This window comes from Perna viridis, chromosome 7 (assembly GCF_037379345.1).
Source record: "Perna viridis isolate PV_CMFRI_1.1 ecotype Kerala chromosome 7, ASM3737934v1, whole genome shotgun sequence".
In the NCBI taxonomy this organism is placed as follows: domain Eukaryota; kingdom Metazoa; phylum Mollusca; class Bivalvia; order Mytilida; family Mytilidae; genus Perna; species Perna viridis.
This window is the reverse complement of record NC_142451.1, coordinates 46064591-46084382: the sequence shown is the minus strand read 5'-3', so window position 1 is coordinate 46084382 and position 19792 is coordinate 46064591. Positions and strand designations below refer to the sequence as shown.

Sequence of the window (19792 nt, the reverse complement as noted above, 5' to 3'; positions counted from 1 at the left end):
TTCGCAATACTTCACATTCTTAATCCTTAACAGCATCTCTGGCAACATTCTTTTCAGTTTTGGCCATCTAGTTTTGGCCGGTCAAATCAATCTGTACAGATACCGGAAATATTACAATTCTCCACGGACGGTGGGAAAAATTTACACATATCATGTGACGTAAACAAAATTCAGACGCAAATGAAAGGTGCAAACAAGACAATGATTGCCTTTCCTATCTTAGAAAAGCTATGCTTCGATTTGGATAATACAATCGGAGTTATATTTTTTTCCAAGGGGGGTTAGGTTCTTGACATCAGCGACAATGGAACAGCGAAGATAAACGTACGTACATCTACGTGTTTCCCGAAGTTTTTAAAAGCATCACATTCACTTCTTTAAATAGGTAAAAAAAAAAATAGAAAAAGATGAACTTTCTCCGTAAGGACAGTCACTTTTTGTTACTTCCGGGACATGACTTTTTTCGTTAGTATATTGTGAAACCTTGAGGGAAATTTAGAAAGTACACGTAATAACCGTAGCGCTCACATCGCTTCGCGGCGCTGGCTATTAACTGCCACAAACCAGGTTATTTTGTATGATTGGTTCAAAAATTAGATCATTACTTAATAACATAACGTCGCTGGATACAGTGATTTTTGTACAAATATTACAAAAGAGCAAGATATATCAACCTAACTTAGATAAAAAAAAATTCATGTTGATTTCAATTTATCCATTTTGTAGAATCAAAATTCCTGAAGTTATAAGAATAAAAAATACGAACACTTAAATTTCAGTATTAATTTGGTCAAATGATGCCTATATATCAAATTTTACCACTGTCGGTTAAACGAATTATCCATCTGTTTATTGCTTATATAAAATGTTGCAAGCATGTGTTCCTCCACCCCTTTTTTGCCCTTCTACTGTTTAAACCTGTGAAAAACTTTTGAAAATAAGAAATGTGAAATCTGAGATAAATTATAAGTTAACAGTTTGTACATGCATTTATTTTATTGAACATAATATTGTCACATTTCAGTAAAAGATCAATATCGATTAGACGAATGAATCTAGGGACTGTTGTTTGACCTACATGCAGTTATAGATTGATTAGCACATCAATAATGGGTATGTGCCCCATAAACTACATGTATATAGTTCTATATGCTATTGTGTACATTTAGTTATTGTCTTTTTAGCTATTCGACAAGAACATTCTACTTACCGCTGTGGCGCAGAAAAAGATAAAATTGGTACGACTTCTTCTGGAAGGAGGTACTGAAGTCGATTATCAAGGGTACGATGGAAAGACGGCACTAATAATAGCATGTTCATTCATCCAGCAAGACGATAGCGACCCAAGAGTTGTCTTTCTTGTGAAGACTCTCCTTAATCATGGTGCAGACCCGAATATACAGGATTTATATGGAAAGACGGCATTGATGCATGCATTCCGCTATCATTCTTCTCCAGAAATTGTAAAACTGCTTTTGTCAAAAGGCGCTAATCTAGAAATGAGTGATATCAGGGGCATGACGTCATGGGACTATCTGAGTGACCGGGCCTATAATAGGTATGCCCATTGCCTCGAAGGAAAAATACGACGTGAATGTGAATGGCAGGACTCTAGACCGAAGGAAATTGGTATACCAGTTGTAGTTATAGATTATGCAAGCCCAAAACATATAGCTTACGATCGAGAAGAGATATATTTTCAATTTCCAGGTCTTAATAAACACCGCGCCATTAATGCGAACTTAAATCAAGATCGACAAATATTGATCAGACAGCATTCAGACGGTGTTCGTAAACGCAGTGTGGAAACCTCGACACTTCACAAACTGACAATACCCAACAAAACCCTCTCTTCTCCTGACATTCACGCACAAAACTCGATGTCAAAATGTGATTGCAGCTTATCAAATATGGCTCTTGTATCTGCAGTTGATAGAGGAATATTAGAACGAAGGCGATTTACTTCCCTTCCCAAACTTCCCCCTATTTCCTCCGATAAATGATGGTCATACACAATAAACTTTTTGTTGAAACATGGATTGTTGTATCATATAAGCATCATGTACATTATTCAGTGTCCTTTGATTATAAGAATGTTATTATAGTAACAAAAAAAAATCCAGAAAAGTGTTGTAATAGATAAGTTTAAATCTGATAATTGTATTGGACTTTTGAACCAAACTGTGTCAAGTAGTAAAGTGGTCGTTTTAGCCTTTTGATTAAATTTTATACCAATTTATTCTTTATTTGACAGCCGTGGTCATCTCAGCACTAACATTAATGATAAAAGAGACGACTTTAATTTGAATTACTTAAATTTTCCTTACCTGTGCAGCAATATGCCTCACAATTGATTCGCTAGGCTAGAGCAAGTATTAACTACTCTGATTTCCTTAAATATCTATGCAACAGGCTTCAGAATCAGGGGTACGAGAAATTGCGTCTCAAAAGGTCTCCTATCAAATTCTTTTTTTTAAGACATCAGTCCTTGGTTGAAAAATGCGCAGTTTCTTTCAAAATAATGAATAATGTTTTTTTGTAAATTTTTCCTTTTGGTCATGTGACCGCTGCATGAATTGTCTTTTATGACACTATAGCATGCAAATGCTATTTAATCATCACTGGTATATTTACGCTGCATTGGAAGAGGGAGGTTTAGCGCGCTGTAAAACCTAGATTTAACCCACCCTTTCGTATGGAATGCCTGTACCAAGTCAGGACCATTGCAGTATCAGCTGCTCCGTAGGTGTAATATATATTTTGCCAGATTGATTTTGGACTTGACTTGATTATGAATCAGACCACTGTTTGGTAGGTTTGTTGTTACACTTATTTGTATAATAAAACACATCCCATTTTTCCTGAAAAATATTCTGACTTGTTATTTAACTATGTTTTATAAGGTGATAGTAATGCTATAGTCTTTTCTATTCAATGACAATAAAACTGTAAAAAGTCATATTTCAAAACTATTTTGTAAATACAAATGTATAATTGTTAAAACAATATTTTGATTAGAAAAAATCAGGTGGGGTAAAACCACGAAGCTGTGTATCATGGCAAACAGACAAAATGCATCCCGGTAAATGACTTTCCACTTTTGTGCCATTTTTACATCAGTGGTTAAAAATTTGTAGAAATTCCACCTTTTTCCTGATTTGATACATTTTTCTAGAGAACACTTTGCTCTAGATAATAATCAAAAGTTACATAATAATATAAAGAAACAATGGTCTAAATGCTGCGCAGATGTACTGGTCATAAGTTCAAAATTATCACATTCATCACGGCTGCCATGAGCAACCGGGAATTTGTTAATAGCAAAAGAGAGGACAGTTTCGCTTCGGGTGAACCTCCATGTCAAATGATTCCAAATTTAAAGGGAGCCCTAGTCCTGAATTTATTTCTAGTTTTCTGAATGCTGTTTTGTTACCATATTCTCTTCTAGATCTTGATCTTTGTCCCAAACTCCTTAATACTTCCGAATTTCTTCCCCATTGTCATTATTACGTATGACATTACACAACTAACCGTGCCATATGCATTGTACCAAGAGAGTGACCATGGAAAACCCAAAAACGGTGGTTGGAAGCACAGTGCTAATTTTCGTTTTTAAAATGGTCACCCATTAGCTATAGATATGGAACGCCTAAACTGTCTGATGAGATACACATTTGTTTACGTGTTGTCAAGTTTATATTACTTGCTGTGCTTTTATAATTACATGTGGTCATTTTGTATTTACGTTATCTATGAACATCTTTACATTATGTTGTTTTGTCCTTACGTTCTTCCATTTCGTCTTTACGTTCTGTCATTTCGTCTTTACGTTTGTAATTTTGTCTTTACGTTCTGTCGTTTTATGATTACGTTATGTCAACATATTTACGTAATGTGGATTTATCTTTACATGCAGTGGTTTTCTTATAACGTGAGGTCGTTTCATCTTTACGTTATGTTGATCTTTAAATACTTTATGTGCATTTTCTTTTCTTTACGTGCTGTGGTTTCTTCTTTACGTGATGTGGACAAAAATTTCATGATGGCATGTGACCCCGGAACTTTTCGATCTTGTAAACTTCAAATCAGGCCGTAAAAGGCAAAATAGACGTCACAACCCGATTAGAAAAATGCTCAACGAAATACACTTGGGTAGTCTATCCAGTCACCCTAGAGTATTTATCCTATAGTGAAAAATAGCTTATTTGGTATTTGCTAATTTCAGGAGCGTAGGCGACAATAATGTGTCTTTTCATAAAAAGGGAAAATTTCGGAATTTCATTTTTCTTCCATTTTACCGTTACTTGGCGTATTTTTTTTTTCAAATACCGTACTTCAAAAGAGTTGTTGCATATTAAAATACAACTATATAGTGTAGTAGCTTTGTAATGAGCCCAAGATATATAAGTATTTGAACTTTTCCAAGTCAAGTTAGTGCAAAAATATTGCCCGACCATGATAAAAATATCTTAATATGGCCCATCGCCTTTGCTTATTAAAAAGTTAAGATGCTAAATAAATATGTTTAGATATGCAAAGGCATGTTTGAAGTACGGTACTTAACAAAATGCACTTTACAGGTTTTAAAATGAAGGAAAAAAAAAAAAAAAAAAAAAACTTCCTTACTATGAAAAACACAATATTTTCACATTGAAACTGGAAATAACATGCCCCTGAAATGAGTAGATATGTTGAATACGTCGATAATTAAAACACTAGTACCCAGCATGTCTTTCTAACATCGATTATATGCTAAATATAACATTTTGGTTCATGTTGAGGTATTTTTTTTCATGGGTAGGGGGTACTTTTTGCACTAACTCGACTTGGACAAATTCAAATATTTGTAACTTGGGCTCAGAAGAAAGCTACTAAACTATATATTAGTATTTATTTACAAAAGTTTTTTTTTTGAAGTACGGTATTTTAAAAAAAAAGTATGCCAATTAAAAGTGAAATGGAAGAAAAATGAAATTCCGAGAATTCCGCTTTTTACGAAAAACACATAATTGTCGCCTTGAAACTAAAATAATACGCTCATGAAATGAGCAGTGCTGTTGGATATATCAATGATGAAAACAATAGCACCCAGAATGCCTATTGTACACCGTTAATAAACTTAAAACTAACATTTTGGTTCATGTTGAGGTATTTTTTTCATGGGTAGGGGTGGTAATTTCTCACCGTATTTGACTTCAATTATTAATTACTTGGGCTCATTTGAAAGCTTAGGCACTATATACATGTACTGTATCACACAAACACTTGTTTTAACTACGGTATTCTGAAGTAAGATAATAACGGGTGATAAAGAAATTCTGTAAATTTTCCTTTTCTTGATTTTATAGTAAATGCAATCTTATAAAGATATTCAAACGCCTATATTGATCAGATATGTTGACTAAATCATTATTTTGATAATGAATGCCTAAAATGTGAGTTTCACAGTGTCGGTTAACCCCTTATGGGAATCGGCGCTGGAGATGTTTTTTTTTATTTTTTTCTTTTGGCCACCACCGATGGTGGTCAAAACAAAAAAAAAATATTTCCAGCGCCGAATCCCAAGAGGGATTAAGTGTCGGTATGCTGTGAATGAGAATTATGTTTGATACCGAGACCAGTTTTCTAGGGGTAGGGGTAATATTTTTTAGCATTTTTTGAAAATTCTTTCTTGAAAATTAGTTTTGGTGGTTTATTAAAGTAGAACATTAAATTTAGTTTCGCAATGACTTGTAGAGTCGAATTTATGCAAATTTTCGCGGGAGTCGAAAAAAATACATTCTGACTACGAAAATCGCCATAAGTCATCAACAAAGTCCCAGGTGTATCAATTGTGATAATATTGAACGTAAATAACAAATAAGCTATTTTTTACTATAGAATAAACACTCTAGGGTGACTGGATAGACTACCCAAGTGTATTTCGTTGAGCATTTTTCTAATCGGCGTTGTGACGTCTATTTTGCCTTTCACGGACTGATTTGAAGTTTACACGATCGAAAAGTTCCGGGGTCACACGTCATCATAAACTTTTTTGTCCACATCACGTAAAGAAGAAACCACATCACGTAAAGAAGAAATCACTACACGTAAAGAAAAGAAAATGCACATAAAGTATTTAGAGATCGATATAACGTAAAGATGAAAGGACCTCACGTTATTAGAAAACCACTGCACGTAAAGATAAATCCACATTACGTAAATATATGTTGACATAACGTAATCATAAAACGACAGAACGTAAAGACAAAATTACAAAACGTAAAGACGAAATGACAGAACGTAAAGACGAAATGGCAGAACGTAAGGACAAAACGACATAATGTAAAGATGTTCCTACATAACGTAAATACAAAATGACCACATGTAATTATAAAAGCACAGCAAGTCTATAAAATTGACAACACGTAAACAAATGTGTATCTCATCGGACAGTTTAGGCGTTCCATATATATAGAGAGCACTAACTCGGGCGTTCTAAAAAGTGAATTTTTGCACATTAACAATTTATTCATGCATGCGTCTTTCGTCAACATTTGTGTGTTTTCTGTTAAACCAATAAACATTCTGTATTGAAATTTTACATATCAATAGTTTTATTCAAAATAGAAGTCCGAAAATAAATATATATGTGCAAAGATTAGCATGAATTAGAAGCAGGTTGTCGAGAAATGATTGAGTTGTCGTTCTTTGCATTGGACCTCTTGGTTCCATCGTTGCCCTTTCCTCACATGTGTTACGGGAGTTGCACCCCTTTACTGGCACTATAAAGGGGGTCTTCGCGAACTTCCGGTCTCTTCCTTCTGGAACATTGGACGGGTACGCATTCAATCTTAGTTTAAAGACGTAACGGTTGATAACAACCCACCCGTTCCCATCCCTGAACCATTTTGTATGTACATCAATTTTATCTTAAAACATATACTGCTTTGCTTTTGTGTATACTTTCATTTTGATGTCGTCTGACATTGCTATTGCTATGGAATGAGACTCCCCGGTAAGGCTTTGGAGATAATCACTAGAATAAAAAAAAACAATGAGGCACATATCTGTGTCACTTAAAACTTAAGTCTTGTCTACTGTTTCGAAGGGTCAAGTACAACGATTTTTAACAAAGCTACATGGACATAACTTACATTAACAAAGCTAAATGGACACAACTTAAATTAATTGAATGTGCCGCAAAAAAAAAAATAGAGTATCCATGTGTGCTTAATGAACATTGAAACAATTCTTCTGTACCAATTTTGAATATTGAATATTGAATATCAATTATTCCTTGTGTGCAATTTTATGAACTTTTGCTGTGTGTCTTTTCCAACTTGCGGGTTTTTACATTATTTGTGTGCTTTTGCCAACTTAAGCGCTTTTTCTAATTTTGAATAATTGAACTCAAACGAACTTTGTTGAATATTCACAATTCAGCCGTGACCATCCTACTCCGATGTCAACACGTGACCATCCTGCCCTGATGTCAACACGTTAATAAACATCAATTTTATTGATTTTTTTTCTACAGAGAAAGCGGCAAGGAATAGGGCGGTGCTATCATCGTCGTCGTTAACATTGTTGGTGCTATATTTAAGATGTCTAAACATTGTGCTGTCGTGGTATATATATGTATTAAGATCTGTTTTAAGTTTAGGCGTTCTTTTTTAACGATAACTATACTATATAATTATTTTATATACATTGAATATTATTGTTATTGAATATTCATATATAACAAAAAATGAACTACAACGTCCACGTATATGAACATTCATTTGCATACCATTATAGTGCGAGAAAACCAAAGTCCTAAATCATTTCAAATACATCATTTGGATGAGATATGATAACACAACTGTATAAACGATAAAATTGTGACAAAGGAAACTTATCCTTTCAGACCGACGACCTTTGAGATCGGGTTCATTTAAAATTACTACTAGTGAAAAAAAGATGATATGATACCTTAATAAAGGTGACCTTTGGAGTTGGTAAATATGTTGGTTAAATTGTGAAATTTAGAGTGGTCTTTTGAAAGTTGTTTTCTTTAGACCAGATCAAAATGGGCAAAGATATTTATTTTAAAAAATGCACGAAGGCATGAATACCAATCAGGACGATTTCTACCATTAAAACTTATATCGGGCAAGTATAACTTGTAAGACTGCGACGTTGTTAGGCAGGGAGGCCTCATGGCTAGATCTTTCATCTATTTTATCAGTTGAATTGGGTGTCGTCCTAGTTTCCAGTAGACTTGTAGTTCCGATATATTTGAAACCCCAAGTGGTTCTAAGTTCTTGGTAAATTCTAATAGATGACCGTTAAGAAGACTTTTCCTTCTATAACCTGTATCGGTGATACAAATTCGCGTTTTTTTTTAATTTTTGTCAAAGAAATGAATATAAACACACAAAAGATTTTCCAGACTTGGCAGAAAAAAACTGTTACTTTCGGATAAAAGTTGTGAAAAAAAAACGATTGCTAAATTAATTAACCAAGCGGTGAAACAGTTTCTTGCGACCTAATATTATAGTAAAGTAAATGTATTACAACCATAAGAATTCAAAGAAGGATATTAAAAATGTACTACTTAATTAACTGTAAATTCAGAAAGTTTTGCAATGATCCATAACTTCGAAAAATGGTACGCCATTTGAATTACATCAATGCTAACACGCGTCCCCCACCCCCACCCACATCCCCAAGAAAATAATCTCTTTAAATAAAGGAGTAAATCAAATTACAAAATCACAAACACAAAACAAAAATAAAATACTTTCTGAGTTTACATTAGTTCCAAGAGCAAGATAGTTTTATATGCTTATAACATTTCATTGCTACTGTCAACACTATTTTCATATTTCTTTCCAACTATGCTGGAGTCGTCTCTATCCTGGTTACAGCGACGACAGTCTGTCTTAAGAAAATGCTTACATACTTTCGTTGAGAAGATTTTGTCGTACAATAGCGCTCCTGCAACTGCTCCTATGAGATCTCCGACCCAATATATCTGAAAAGAATATGTCAATATCATGCTATAACTATTATGTTGTCACTCTTAAACTGACCATATGATTTTCGAACATGCTAATAAAATGAATTTTTTGCGGACTTGAACCAACTTTTTTTAATATAGTAAAACTCTGAGACTTAACAGAGCAACAACACTATTCACCACACAATATACTTGCCAGGTTCGTTGACATGTTGAATATTCATCTTATAACAGGGTGAGAGAATATGTTCCTGTCACCTTCCATGGCTGTGATCAATAAGCAGACGTACGACTGGTACTTATATTATTCAGCAATCACCATACAACAGCAACGTACAAACAATAAGAAGAGAGAAAGAGTCAGAAGACTCCCTTCTTGAGGGTGAACCCTCTTGAACAAAAACCTCTTAAGTTCTCTCTTTAATAAGTTCCTTCTTAGTCCTTTTTTGTAACTTCTCTATCTCCCTATATATACTAACGATTATGTAAAATAACTATGTATTGGTCAAACCCCCTGCTCATGTCTTTGTTCTGATTAATTTATCATGTTTATTTCCCCACTTTTAATGTGTCATTATGTATTAATAATACCCTCTCAATTGTATTTGAACCTGTACAACTACATTTTTCCTCATGCATCCTTGTCATCTCAATGGTTGTTTATCTATATGGATATGTCATATGTACATGTAACACTTTTTGATTTGTACAAGTATGTGGTTACTATTAATTTGTTTTATTATCTGTTGTCCCTATCAGAATTTTATTATGTATTTGGAGATACTTTGTACCTGTTCTCATGTTTTGTATAGTTGTTTTACCCCTTATACGTATTAATTCAATCTAAAGTTCACATGATAGAATATCAGTTATAAAGAAATGTGATAGGACAGTGGTTAGACATTCTTGATTAAATAATGTTAGTCTTTGAGAAAGGGAGGAGAGTATATGGACATTTTGAGGCTATCCATGTAAAAATCAGGCAGATACTATGATATAGGTGGCACAGGGTAAATTTTGTTCTACTGATTTTTTGTTCCAATGTAAGGTATATACCATAAGTATATCAACTAACATAAAGTTTTTTTTAAATCAACAAAAGATGGCCCAGAAATTAACAATGCAACCAATTTTGCTCAACTTAGAGTCACCTCCCCTTTTTCTATGAATTCCAATGCTTTCTATGTAACTTATTTCTCTTTAATCGTTCAAGTTCATAAAAAAACCCAAATTCTCAACTGAGGAATGATGCATTTGTGAAATGAAATGGGTGAAAATATATTGAATTGTTTTCATGTGCTACCCACTGCCTGCTTTTTGCATAGACTCTCCCCCCCCCACCCCCCGTCGATTCTACAGTTGAGGTGTAGCTTAGACTTGTTTTCCGCCGCAAAATAGGATATATAACATATAACTTTTGTAACGAATATGCAACAAGTATAAAGCGCATTCAAAAGATTTCTTAACGAACGAAGAACGAACTCAAAAGATAATACGGAACGAAACCCAAAGTTCCGTACATACGGATCTAAACACATTGATAACGGATAGCTAGCGAATGAAACGAACATATAGCGGAGGCATAACGAATCTTACTAATTACATTATATTTTGGAAATAGAATGCATAAAAACAATACGCTATTATGAAAAATAAGCTAATATAAAAGAATCACCAAGAATTTATTTTTTAAACAGAAAATGTGAGTAAATTAAAGAAGTTGCAAGGTCTTCACTGAATATCGCTAAATCTATAAAAAAAAACGAGTTGTTCCGAGTTGTCTCTGGTTTGCTGTTGTTCAGTGTTAATTTGGAGTGGCATGTAATGAGGTTCGTTATTAGAAGTTATCATTAGGTAAGTTATTCTATTGTCGCTCTCTGTTCCACCAAAGCAATTAGGAAGTTTCATTGGCGACACGTTTGCGTTTGTTTGTTTTGTAAAATATTAAAAATCATTATGAATAATAACATGACAGATTCTGCTGAATCTGATGATAACCACAGTCAAAATCATTTTTCACGTAAATCCTGTGGTTGCTTCTGATTATTCAAATAAAATGTTTTAGACATACAAAAATATATAGTTACTTACTTTGAGCCGAGATTTACACAAGGCTTAACTAGATATAAATAAACTCTGAACGAAAAAATCCTCCTTTTGCTCGACAACGTGTTTTTTTTTATATTGAAATGAACCTTCTGAAATTAACCCTGGTATAAAATCGGTATTTTTGTTACAGAAAGGTAACGAATGTAAGCCATGTTTAAAGCGTTCTGTAAACTATATTTTCTAATTTTTCCAATTCTTTAACAAATTGGAGATACACTGCAGCACGTATTTTTTTACTAAGGAAGGGACCGCTCGTATAAGCACAAAACATGATACTTACCCACATTCTGTCCATGTTGCCTGCCACCATTGCAGGCCCGAAAGTCCTTGCAGGATTCATACAGCCACCAGACAAATTAATCTATGAGATGACGATAATATTTTATAATTGGGAATTGAAGACATGTTAGCAAAGACAGACATGCATGATACATGCAGTTGAAGAGTAGTTAGGACATAGATAACCACAACCTGATCGGAAGTACTCGGACTATTTGCAATCATTTCACTTAGAAAAAAAACCACATTTATATCTAGTGCTCCGCAAATCAATGCTAACGAACAATTATAGTTATTGACTGTCAAATTTAGGGAGTATACATGCACATATTCTCGTGACAAGTACAGAAGCTCTAACCAAGGATTTTTAATTTTTCTTATCCGGACTTGAATTATCATTACTATTTTTTACGTTTAGTTTTAAATATCAAGGGCCAGTCGCTTGAAGTGGAGATTGATCATAAACTCTCAGACCTTCCTATTATTGCTAACATGACCCAAATTAAAATCAAACAGTTTGTCTCTTATGTAATTCTGAAATTGAATTATGAATAAAATTCAAATTAACTTTTGACACAGTTATTTACAAGTATACAGAAACCAATGAATTAAGTCATCACAATTTATAAAGTCAAGTCATGCTTTAAAAATGGTAAGTAATCATTTCATTGACGAAGCATATTAAAGAGCGTTTTACTAATAAAAAAAAAAGACCCATGTGAAATACTTCGCATGAATGAGTTTTTGTAATAGAGAAATGCATACAATTCAGCGAATGGTATGTCGAAGGTGCAAGGTGATGAAAGATAAATGTGATTGACTTTGACATCCTCAGAAAAATACTCCTGTGGCGCATCTTAATTGCGTACATCTCTTTTCAGTATAGAATAAATTTTAACTTTACAGATAGTGCTCGTCAATAAAACAACTTCCTAATATCCTATAAGGTGACTTAAAGTAGTGCATGTTCATAAATTAGAAGCGTAACTTTTCAACTAATTTAAAAGTGCTCATGAATAATCATATGTAGCAGGGTTGTAACTTTCTGAAGGATGCATTAGACCGTTCTGGACAACAACAACAAAGTAGTCAAGAGATTCCAGCTTAATAATTCGAACAAATGGCTATAATAATAAAAACAATTAAGAATCCAGTTTATGTACTATAGTATACGTGCTATGAATGTTAACCTTCACTGAAGAAAATTCGAACGAATTTGTTTTAAGTTGATAATATGAAACTATAAGAATGATCTATACTCTCTCGCGAGACCTGCACTTGTGCGTGAGATTTTTCGAGATTTAAGATATAATCGGAAGTACTCCGATACACGGCTAGAAACCACTAATTCCACTTCCCATAGGCTTCTATGCTAATTTGACAATATTCAAATGATTCTCACTCAAAAACAAAAACAAACAAAAACAAACAAACAAACAAACAAAAACAAACAAACAATAAAACATTTATGTAACAATACGTTTTTGTTTATATTAATACCGAAGTAGTGTCAATTTGTTCTCGACTTGTAAAGCCATGTACATACAATTGAAGTAAATAAAGAGAAAAACAAATTCGAACGATGACTGATTTTAAATTCACCGATTCAACTTAAGCTATCTTAGACATGTATGCGCATTTTTTGTTTGTTTGATGTTTAATGCGCCGTGACGATAACAATAACTATAATAGCAAAGCGTTTCATTTTGATTTGCATCGATACAGTTTCTTTTGACTTTTTTAGTTTCTCCGTGTTAACTGTTCTATTATAAACTATTATACAGTAGGTGTCAAGTTAATTATAATCAATTATCAGATTTGTTCTGTTAACGTCATTCACGACTATTAGGCAAAACACGTCAAAGTTTTATTTTATTTTTTGTTCCTGGCATAAACGTGCACGATTTTCTTACATTTTATTAGACGTTCTGTACCGGATTTGAGAACTAACACAAATGGTATATCATAACCATTAAGGTAACTGTGCCCTGTATAGACTATTTATTTGAAGTGAAAACTTGAAAATTTCGGTAAAAGTTGTTTGGGGGTTGTAGAAGTTTTTAAACTTTGATGTTGTTTGTCCTAACAGTGAAACAAGCATTTTCGTAGTTATAAAATATTTTCTTTTTGGTAATTGGATAAAGCATCCCATTCTGTGTTATAAAAACCTGAAAAACCGATTATAGATGACTGTACGACCTTATTAAGTCGAGTGTCCCAAGCGATCTCTGTCAGCAAAAATCTCTAAAACAAGTGGTAGTTTATGATAGGCATAAACAATTAACACATTAGAACACCATTATTGCATAGAAATGGAAACCCCCCGTGCACCCCTCCTACTCATAAACTCCAATATGATTTTCACGTTCTTTTATACCTCCCATTGACAGATCGATTTGAATGTATGTCGGAAAAGACAAATATTCAAAAAATGAAGTATTAATTTTTAAATCATAAAAAATGATAAGATTATTAGGCAGGAACCATTTGAATTTAGGGGATGGAGCTATTATGGTTATTTTCTTTGCAAAAAGGCAAAAAATTGCCAGCATTGTGGAAATTATTATTGTTTTAATCTCAGCTTTTTATACCTTTCACAGCATATTAAAAAAAAAAATGCTTCGTCTTGCAGCGAAAAAGTGAATTGGTTTTCCGCAAAAGCGGAAAAACATCCATAGCCCCGCCCCTCCCCCTTGAGCATCAAGTGGTTGCTGCCTTAGGGATTATTTAACCCCCGAATAAATACAGTGTAATATGAATACAATCTGGTACCTACTGTTGCAAAAATGTTGATTGCTACAATAATTCCAATCTGGAACGGAGCAAAACCGTTTATGTCATCTCTGTTCGGATCAATCATCGCAAAAGTCCCGAATAGCAGAAAAAATGTGATTATGATTTCACAAACCATAGCCTGTGTATCTGTAACTCCTGTGGCCGGAAGTATAACCCCAAGGTTAGCCGTAGTATTCTGAGCTTGAGCGGGAATCAATGCTTTTAGCAAAACAGTTCCAGCTGCTGCGCCTAAGGTTTGCATGATTGTGTAGAAAACAAAACGTACAAGGGTGATCTGTCCAAGGACGGCAAATCCAATACTTATAGCAGGATTAACATGACCGCCACTTACAGTACTTAGACAACGAATTGCACAACCAACATAAAAACCACCTTCCAAAGCGGGTGCTATTCCGCTCCCTGGGTTGGAATACCCAGTGCCGACGGCCATGAAAGCCAAAAGTATTAATCCAAGGAACTCGGCTGCGGAAGCTCTATATAGATCCAAAGAAAACAAATCTTTTGCCTCTTTAGAGATAAATCTCTGAAAGCGTGACTGCCTAACTTCGTTCTTAGTCGACATTTTGCTTTCTGTACGATCTGGCTTACATCTATGAGCTCGTATTTAAAGAATCCAACAGATGTCGTCCCTTCATTTTATACATTCAAGTTGTATAAAAGAGAAACGTAATTTTAAAAACACCCAATAAGATAATCCTATAGATATATATCAAGTGTCTCATTACTAAGGATGCGTTTCAGTTGAAATAATCTTATACATCACTTAACAGGATATATACATATATATGCGTGAAAGAAAAGTTCTCTTAATAAAGCAATAAAAGAGGTTTTTTTTTATCAAAGTAGAATAAATTATAATTACATTAATGACAATTATAATAAAATGTCATTATACAGTATAGATTTCATCTCGAGCATTCTGGACTATTACACTGTAACTCGTTTGTTCGTTCGTCCGTCTGTGTGTCAATAGGTTTCCACATAATGTTTATACAAATGATCAATGAATGTTTTTTTTCAAAGTTTATATATACAATGATTGTGGCATTAAACATAGTTCTGCTTTACACTTTAAATACCCAATTTTATCTTGGTGTTTTCCAAATTTATAATCCGAGGGCAAGAGTGATTATCTCCGTCAGTTTCAGTTCAGAGTTTTCCACATTGTTGAGAATAAAAACTTTTGCTTGCTCAGAATAAGACGTATATATTATAAACAACGTTCTTTGTTAAAACATTAATTCAAGGAAGACCTGTGATTTTTCAGTGAGTGTGAAATACATGTTCTCCCTTGTGTGAATAGCTGATTTAAAAACTTACTAAGAAATTGAAAATTGAGATATTTCGTAAAGTACCAAAATAAGTAGTTTAATAAAATAACATTGAATAGATTTACCACCGGATTAAGTCTGATGTACCCATGGAGCCTGATTTAGGGGATGTAAAATTTCTAACCGTGCAAAAAACAAAAACAAAAACAAACAAACAAAAACAAAAAACAAAAACAAAACAAAAACAAAAACAAAAACAAAAACAAAACAAAAAATATGCGTCTTCAGTAATATATTTTACATGCGTTATGTTTAACGTGTGTGCCGTACAGCCTGTCGATTTGCAGTAATATAAAAACTGTTTCAAGTTAATTTTTCACATTATAATTACAAGGCGCATGTGTAGATCTTTTACTAAATGTCATGGGTGTCTTTTAAATTGCATGTACAACTTTCAATGACTATGTCATTCAATGCAGAACCCACGAGTCAATGAACTCTCTGGTCATTATCACATTTACGGATTCAATGAACTGTTCTAAATATCTGCAAAAATGCCGAAGCGTCAATAACAGGACAATTCAGATACACCACAGTTCACTATTACTCTATTACTCTTTCAAGTATATGGCCTGAGAGTGAAAACACGAGCACTAAAATACCGAAAAGACATCAATGAAACAAAAACTAAAACACTACCAATGTGAACTCCAACAACAAAAATGAATGGTGACATTGATTCATTATTATATCTTACATGTATAGCGCATTGTCTTAACATAATTACTCTAAGCGCTTTACATGTTAAATACATAAGCAATACATTAACAACATATGGGCTTCGGTAGGTTAAGTATATCCTGCTCCGCAGCGGCATACGTAATCCGGTAATAGTGTGTAACTATAATAATGCAACTCTCTGACATGTTGTCAATAAGGGTAACACCAAAATTACCGAGAGATTCACATTCCAAATATTGGGTTGATTCGGTCATTGAAACATTTGTTACTATCACTGATTTATCACAACTTTCATGGAATTCTTTTTTTTTTTTTTTACACATGTCTAATTAATTTACAATATGAATATTTCCGGTCATATTGCTGATCTTCAAGAACGCCAAAACGAGGTCTCCTTATACCAAAAGGTAGGTAAATTGATTATAATGTTATTGAGATGCACAGAAAATGAAAATTTGAAGAGCAGATAACACTGTCAAAAACCTCATTTTTCTAGCATTCTATTAAAAAATTTCTGAGCAAATCCAGTCATGTAGAGAGCAAATAACGAAAACAATTTGATTGAAATTATATTGTCAGATCGGTGGGGTTTTGACATGCATGTTTCTGATTTTTCCCACTGTGCCTGATTCTTATAAAAACTTACACTTAATCAATAATTCAATATTAACTCCCGAAATTCAACTCTGCGTAAAAATTGCTGAACACTTTTCACTCCATACATTTTTACAGATTGCAGGACATTCATAATCACAAAAATGACGCTACAGATCTGAATACAAAAGTGAAAGTTCATGTACGGTTTCATTTGCAAATATGAAATATACTGTAAAGTTTTACCCCTCAATAATAAAGCATAAATTTTGGTGAAAATTGTAACGATAAACAGAAATACTTAAAAAAAATCTATCTTGAAACCTTCACAACGTCAAAATCACTTCGCATGCATACATACATGTATCAGTATTCATATTGAATAAACAAACCAAGTTAATCCTTAACTTTTCATAAAAATATTAAAAGTCAATAAAGTATAATCAAGTACAGACATCCGATATAAATTTATCGATTTCATTTATTGATGCTTAGTTTCCTGTAAATCTTTGGTGCTCGATATGACATTCGCACTTTGGATTTTAATCATCAGCATTTAATGCTCTGAACGATATGGAAGTCTATTTCTGTCATCGTGATAAATAAATATCGCGAAAAATTATCTCGAAAAGTCGTGATAATTTGGGTATTTTGTCGACATAAATGACAATTTTATCTCAAAAAGTCACGATAATTTTTCGCAATAGTTAAGATAATTATGTCGATCGTTCAATATAATTACAGGAATTATCGCGACTTTAAGGGAACCGACGACGACTTGTGTCTTTGACCTAAAATATTTTCAGGATAAATTATGACAACTGTATTCTGATACAACGACTTTATGTGCTAATTATCATGACAAATCGTGATATATTATCTCAACTGGTCGTAAAAGTTATGATGTCTAAGATATCTGTGGACATAAACTATCGCAATCTGAGAATTTAAAGTTGTGAAAATGCCAAGTAGTGTCAACAACCAAACATGTTAGTTGCGATATATCATTTTGACTTTTTCGTGAATTAGCTTGGCTGATTGACTTTATGTCTCGATAAAAGCTAGTTTTTCGTGGTAAATTACGATAACTTATCACGAAATTTCGTGTTCGTCGAAATATTATGTCAACAATTCAAGTTATTTCACAAAAAAGTCAACATGATTTATCACAATGTATATATTATGTAGCTGACACTACTTCGCATTTTCATAACTTTAAACTATAAAATTGCGATAGTTAATGTTGACAGATATCAATACGTTCACGACAAGTTGAGATAACTTTTCTCCATTTTGTCAGAATAATAAGCTGTAATGTCATGATTTTGGTAAAAAGCTATCGCGGAAATATTAATGTCGAGGCTGCATATTGGCATGACTCTCTCTAAGTCGTGATAATTAACTGGAACGGTCGAGTTAATTATCTTAACTATCACGTGACTTTTTGAGATGAAATTGTCATTTATGTTGACAAAATACACCAATTATCACGACTTTTATTTATCTTGATGACAGAAATAGACTTCCATAGAACGAAATCAAAACATTTCAAACAGGAATCATTTTACTCTATACTATTCGTCCCTCTTTTGAAACGAATGACACCGGGAACGAACATGAAAACTTTACTATGTAAAATCGATTTGCGGTAATATCTGAAGAATACAATCTTCATTGCTGTTCTTAACGCAGACCTTCTACAAGTAGGATACGTTTCTTTTCGCTGCAACCAGTGTTGCGGAAACGTGTCGTCTCTTTGTCACAAATTCAATATAATCCGGAAAGAGCTGTCGTAAAACTACTGTAGTTAATATGGTTGCATCCACAAATTACCTCAATCATTGTTTTATAGATGTATTGTTACGTATAAGCATCTAATTTGAACATTAACAACGAAATACATCAAATACCACAGCATACATAAATATTAACATTCTTGTTCCTATGGTGACGTTTCTCTGTCTTATACTCTCAGTGGTGTAAGATTCTGAACTCCTAATGAAAGGATTACAATCTGTCTAACAATCTGTGTTCACGGTCAATATCATAATCGATCCAGCTTAAAATACGGACTCAGATCACCAGTGATGGATATGTACAATATATGAGTAAATTGCCGCTTATGAAGTAAAATGAAAACAGACTGTTTTTAAGCAATTGAAATTATCTTAATTAATATAACTATTGTACATTTGCATCGAAAGGTGAGTAAAGTAAATACTTAAATTTGAACACTAAAACGTATTAAAGTAAATAGATAACGTCATATCCGCTCAGCCTATCAAATGACAGAAGACGTCGATCTCTGGTGACCCATCGTTATATTTAAGAGAAAACTTGAGAGAACACATTTTGATTAACTACGTATCATTCGCTCATCTCGCTCTAATATCCTGAATGTTCCAAAGACAGGATATTTATCTTCTAATGGCCAGTGCTTTTACCATGTATCATTTCGCTATGGTACTAGAAATGTTCTTAGTCTGAGGATAACAATATCTTCAAATGACCACTTTCTTATTTACCACGTGACATTTTCCTTTGATATCTCGAATCATTTAAGAGTGCATCTCACAGAAAACCATGCAAAAATGTCCAGGGGTCACTTCCCCAGATTTTGATGAAATTTTGCATGGATATAAATGAATCATAAAAAAAATAATTTGCCTCAATATTATTGGATACAAATATAGCATGGCAATGATACTCTGTCCATTTTCCCGCATTTTTGTTTTACAAAAAAAAAACGGAAAAATATTGCTAATTCACGAATTTCATTCATCTGGTTTTCATTTTTTTAGTTGAATCAAATCCTTTTTTTGTAATGAGGTGTCACATTCAACCACTTATGAATTAAAATAGTATACTACAATGAATAATTAATATTGTTTTGAATGATCTTTCCTTTTGAAGAATGGCAGTTTTTGAAAATAGGGTTTGTGCCATATTACCCCCTCTTTTAGACCCATTGTTTCTTCACGAGGATACTGCAACAAATAGTGAAGCATTTTCTCCA

The 19792-nt window shown here is 33.4% G+C and overlaps 1 protein-coding gene and 1 long non-coding RNA gene across 2 annotated transcripts; one reads left to right on the top strand and one right to left on the bottom strand.

Annotated features, from left to right (window-relative positions):
* Positions 1–200: 200 nt before the first annotated feature.
* On the top strand, positions 201–2235 carry LOC148612950 (uncharacterized). The gene is made up of 2 exons (XR_015924527.1): positions 201–324; positions 1185–2235. It is a non-coding gene; the product is annotated as an uncharacterized LOC148612950 (long non-coding RNA).
* A 5431-nt stretch (positions 2236–7666) lies between these two features.
* Positions 7667–14864, bottom strand: LOC148612949 (uncharacterized). Its single transcript, XM_088594883.1, has 3 exons — positions 14151–14864; positions 11376–11456; positions 7667–9001 (listed from the first exon to the last, which is right to left on the bottom strand). Exons 1-3 carry the CDS (start codon positions 14730–14732, stop codon positions 8813–8815), a joined length of 852 nt encoding a protein of 283 aa, XP_088451009.1. The 5' UTR covers positions 14733–14864; the 3' UTR covers positions 7667–8812.
* Positions 14865–19792: the final 4928 nt, after the last annotated feature.

Excerpts from the sequence above, each read along its gene's own strand:
- LOC148612949 (XM_088594883.1), bottom strand. The coding sequence starts at position 14,732 with ATGTCGACTAAGAACGAAGTTAGGCAGTCACGCTTTCAGAGATTTATC. Across the intron at positions 11,457-14,150 it reads CAATCAACATTTTTGCAACA|ATTAATTTGTCTGGTGGCTG; the intron begins GTAGGTACCAGA and ends GTCATCTCATAG. Across the intron at positions 9,002-11,375 it reads GCAACATGGACAGAATGTGG|ATATATTGGGTCGGAGATCT; the intron begins GTAAGTATCATG and ends TATTCTTTTCAG.